At 37.8% G+C, this 5,104-nt stretch overlaps 1 protein-coding gene across 1 annotated transcript in view; it reads left to right on the top strand.

The window, feature by feature from the left end:
- LOC109464113 (ryanodine receptor 3-like) overlaps nucleotides 1–5,104 on the top strand; it is a 206,779-nt gene that overhangs the window by 19,544 nt on the left and 182,131 nt on the right. Inside the window, 1 exon segment of the mRNA XM_019761046.1 lies at nucleotides 1,169–1,243. Coding sequence (XP_019616605.1) covers nucleotides 1,169–1,243 — 75 coding nt within the window.

Below are 5,104 nucleotides of genomic sequence, written 5' to 3'. Positions count from 1 at the left end.
GTTAGTAGTGATATACAATGAGCATAATTTCATCCACATGACTTATCTGTAATAAGGACACATAGAACCTTTCCATGGGCCATAAATCATAATTCATATATATACATGTATTGGCCAATTCCACTTTTACTTACAAGACTTACTATGATAATAATTCATATCTTCACCGGCATATTCCCATCATTCTTTCATATTTTTATTCTTTTTGATATTTTTGGTCAGACAAGAACAATCCCATATAATGACCTTGACTTAACTAAAAGCCTTTTGCCCATTTTTCAGTCTGTTCCTCCAGATCTGTCTATCTGCAGGTTCCTGTTGGAGCAGGCAGTTTCTGTTCGAGCTTTACAGGAGCTGGTGACAGCAGAGTCTGTAGAGACAGTGTAAGGCTTATTCTTCTTACCTCAACAGTCACATCGTAATGCATTATTGTAAATGTATTTCCTCATATTGTTGTCATTTTGCTTAAATATGTGTAAGCAGTATGCCTAAACATTACAACTGACCACAGAAATAAATATAATATAAAATAAAAATGTTTACTAATAGGCCTTCCACTTACTTCTGCTGGGCTGTAATTTTTGGAGAGTACAGGGTCTATGATATGTTTTAGTTTGAACACCATTTGCTGCCATATTAAAGATTCCATATAGTTACTTCCTAGTTTCTGACCATGGCCATGCCAGGTTTATTCCTCCTGTTTTGCCCAAATTAAGAAAAGAATTACCTACATTTGTACTACCTCAATTCCATGTCACGCGAGTGTTTTTTCTCCTTGTTTGTAATAGCTGAGACTGAATTATTTAGAAGAAAACAATTCCTCAGTAACAAAAGTCCAAAATTTTTCATAAATTTGAAAATTAAAATTTGAATATATAAATATTTTATTTGAATTCATTTAGTTATTTCTGAAACATTTTGAAAGTGGCTGTACATACAATGACATGTAATGTACATGTATCTTAGATTTGCTTGTAACATCAAGATAAAGATATATTCAAGATCAGTATATGATAGCCAGATACTGCTTAGAAGTCTATCTGTACAGATAAAGATGTGCATGGGATTCCATGACATTCCTTCTTACTGAATCATAGGGCAAAGTGGATCACACAAGTTAAAAGAGTCAATGTCTATCAATGACTATTTGTTTATTTTTTTGGAGCAGCCTGCTGCTTCACAGAACCACAGAACACTGCTGTATGGTCATGCTGTGCTCCTCAGACACATGCACAGCAACATGGTGAGTCTGATTATCTAATCATTTCTGGATGTACCCTTCCCCTGAATTTTCCTATAATCAATGTAGACTTGGAAGAAATAATCTTACAGTATAGACTGTTAAGAGTAAATAAGCCTCTTATTTTAACATATTATATCCGGTTTTAACCTCAACAGTATTTTGTTGTTTTCCTTGCTACTTGATGCACCAGAAAGTACTTTCTATATACATGTAGTATGTTAACTGAATGTGTATTGCTACAAGTCAGTCCTGTGTTTATAATGGGGTCTTTTCAAATAATGTACATGTAACTTACATACATGTATGTTGACAAGACCGTTTAAGCTTCATTTGTCGTAATTATTAAAATTCATAATAGTCTTATTATGTTTACCGAAGGAAAACATATTATATTTGCTCATTTCCTCCTCCTCTTCCTCTTCTCCAAACACCTAAAAATCGTAGATATTTTCGTAATTAGAGCCTGGAGGAAAATGAAATTCAGCATGCTAGTAGGTTGATACGTTAGACATTGAACCTTGGTCATTTTGGCCAACATAGATGTCAGAAAATGATTTTATTGGCAAAAAATGGGTAAAAAAAGTTGCATTTTAAGCCAAAAATCGAACAAAAAGAACGCGTTTGGAACATTCGAACAACCATGGAACAATGGAACAGCGTGTTCGATAACCGCGGGTCATTGACCCTAGCGCTACGCACGGAACACCCGAGCTTTCCAAATATGGGCATCCGCCCTTGTATGACACGAGAAGACATCAGTGGACCAATGTAGCGGTAAGTTTTCATTTTTCTTCGTAAAATACGGTCATATGAATACCAGTCTCGAGTAGAGAATATTGCATTGGGATTTTGGGTTCAATATCCACAATTAGGACTGCAGATTTCCACAGAATGTGGGAGACTTTGTTTAACTTTTTGCATGTCATCGCCGGCTCAAAAAAAAAAAACACTAGCAATTAACTAGCCGGCTCAAATCTAAAAATAAAGCTCTAGTAATTTACTAGCTCCTGACTTGATAGAATCTCGTATGTTTAGCGATTTAGGCTTGTTGCTGTTTTGAAAATAAATTAAACAGAATTGTGTTCATCCGTAACTATTGTCGACTTTGTAATTATGTAGGTGCGGGGCAGGGGGAGGGGGGGGCGTTTGTTTACGTTTATTACTCATGATATAACAATTAACATGGATACTACATGTAGTATAACATTACATTTTGTCGTTTTGTCAAACAGTTTCAATCTTTTTTCGGGATAACACAGTACAGTACACGGGATAAGCATCAAATCGGGATTCATGGCGATATCCCGCGGGATTTTTCGGGAACCATGTTGACTAAGATTTTTACAGACAGACGGTGCAGCGCATGTTTGTTTCCAAATTATGCATGATGATAACAGTAGCACAAACGAATAGTGTTTTTTATCAAATGTTTTTTTAATATCGAAAATTTTAGTGGCTTAATAATGTTTAGAACGATAACAAAATAATACAACCGTCTTGGTACGAGAATTTTTGTCTGACCTTGCGATGTGGACGGCCCGCTAAGTACTGCTTTTGATGTCACCCGACCCGCGCTATCTCAGATATAAAATCTAACACAGCCACTCGAGAAGTTCTTCTCCTAGATATGGGAGGTCGACGCACGGAGTTGCGGAAGAAAGATTAAACATTATACAAAAGAGGGGGCGAAGCATAATTCAAAGGTTCTTTACGCCCTTGGCTTTGTTTCCGACGATCAAGAATTGATTTCGTGTTACTGTGACTGGGCAACGTTGCCATAGAAACGGCACGCAGGATAGCTAGCAGACCGCGGGCACCCAATCATAGTGCACAGACGGGGACCCGCCCACTGGCTGGGCGGTAAGATTTCAAACTCAAAGGCTCGGTGCTCCGCCCCGCCCCAAAGACTAGAGGCCGCCTCACGATTGTAGCGATTTTCCGCCTCAGTCCTGCACGCGGCATTCTATTTTTCTCATCCCGATTTCATTCCAAAACGTTTTTCACAAGATATCGAGAACTAGAATGCTTTTTCCACCAGAAGAATTTTTACCAGCCGCGTGGAAGTACTTGCTTTCAGGGTAATACGTACGTGAATGGACGTAGCCGGATCGGTTGTTGACGCAAGGGTTTATTTATGTGTACGTGTTTGGGGACGGGTGAGACGCACGCCCCGGGATTTTGATGGGCAAACTTTCCTAATTTTCGTAATACAGAGACTACTTGACGCTCACGAGATGTCACAATGAAACACAACAACTCCAGCCGGTACGCCCCATTTTATTTGATGGTTTAACTTTATAAACTTGACAGATTGATTGTTTATAAACTTGCCGAAAAATTCACTGGAGACGAAGGGGTTACTACAAATTCATTCATTTTCTTACAGTTTTTGTAAGTTTTTCGCTGCACAAAAGCTTTGTAAAAATTTAGCAGTTCAACTATGACCGCTTGAGGAACGCGTTATACACAATATACACAATTATGGCAAAGTTGACTGACGTCAGGGTGCTCCATTGGCCGGAAGCAGGACATTTCGACGCCGTCATCCGTGATAGGACCCGCAGTAGACTTGGAGATCTCGCATCAAGTTTTTTTCGCTCCGCAGGAGACGCGGATATCTCGCGGGATTTATTGGGACGCCTATCCCGAAAAATTCCACATCCCGATGATGCATATCCTGTGAAGTTATCTCTCATAATAAGGATAATTGCCTATAGGAATTTGACAGAAGAATAAATAGTGTTGGGGCTTCAATGTATATGAAGAAATATGTGAACGTCTGGTTTCACTAAATTTGTAACTTGAGTCTTATGCTTGCGTTGTTATTCTTCAATTGCATACAGACAACAGTGTTCTCTGTATTAACAAATTGGTCTGCTGTAAAATTTGAATATATATCATATAACCCCTTTGACATATATTATATACCCTCTTGGACCCCGCCTGATATAGTTATACGTTATATACATATGTATTATGCTTTCCTTTTGTGGTTCAATGACTTAGACATATATTATCAGTTTCTGCTCACTTTTGAAATGTTTACTCTCCTTTTTGTATCCTCTTAAGATTGGACCTCTGCTAGGAAAGGAAGCAGAACTTGGTCCATGAGAAACTGGAGAGGAACCCAACAGAGCTGAACCCAGCCATCCACAGAAGGATACAACACATCACAACCATTTCTAGAAACACATTATATCTCCAATTTAGCCAGTAAATATGTATGTTAAGTTGCATAATATATGTACATGTAAGTCATGTATAGCTTTTTAAGTATGTATGTGTGGTTTTATAGAGTTTGTAGTTCCAATATTTTACACAACTGTAGATTTTCATCATCATTGCAATGATTTTCATATAAAAGTTCAAAGAACACTTATTATAGAAGCGGGTATAATTCACTGGCTCGGCAATCAAAAGAACAAGTAAAACCCAACAAAACTGGCTTGATATATATCTTATGTACTGTAGTATAAAGACTAAAGTGTACTGTAGGAATTAGTTCTTCATATCATTGTATATCATTTCATTATATGTATATGATATACGCACTTACTATGAGCCTTCTGCCATGTATTTGTAATATTACTAATAATAATAAACTTATTGCCTTCGACGAGAAGGCTATGAAATCGCTTTCGGCCTGTTTTGTAGATTATGCACGGTAAAGTTTGAAGGCATGGTCCGAGGTTCACGATTTTTGGCAGGCAGGTTGATTTGGGGGTGGCCATTGTCAAGGCTAAAAATGGGCTTCGTGGGGGGTTCCTAAGTCACTGTAGTTGACCTTGGTTTTTGGTGTTTTTCCTTGTCATCAAGATATCTCGAGTATCCTTAAATGGATGTTCATAATTTTTAGTGGGC

The sequence above is a fragment of the Branchiostoma belcheri genome, unplaced genomic scaffold, assembly GCF_001625305.1.
Source record: "Branchiostoma belcheri isolate BF01 breed outbred unplaced genomic scaffold, Haploidv18h27 scaffold132, whole genome shotgun sequence".
Classification (NCBI taxonomy): Eukaryota; Metazoa; Chordata; class Leptocardii; order Amphioxiformes; family Branchiostomatidae; genus Branchiostoma; species Branchiostoma belcheri.
The sequence above is the reverse complement of the archived record's forward strand: the minus strand, read 5'-3'. Positions and strand labels throughout refer to the sequence as shown.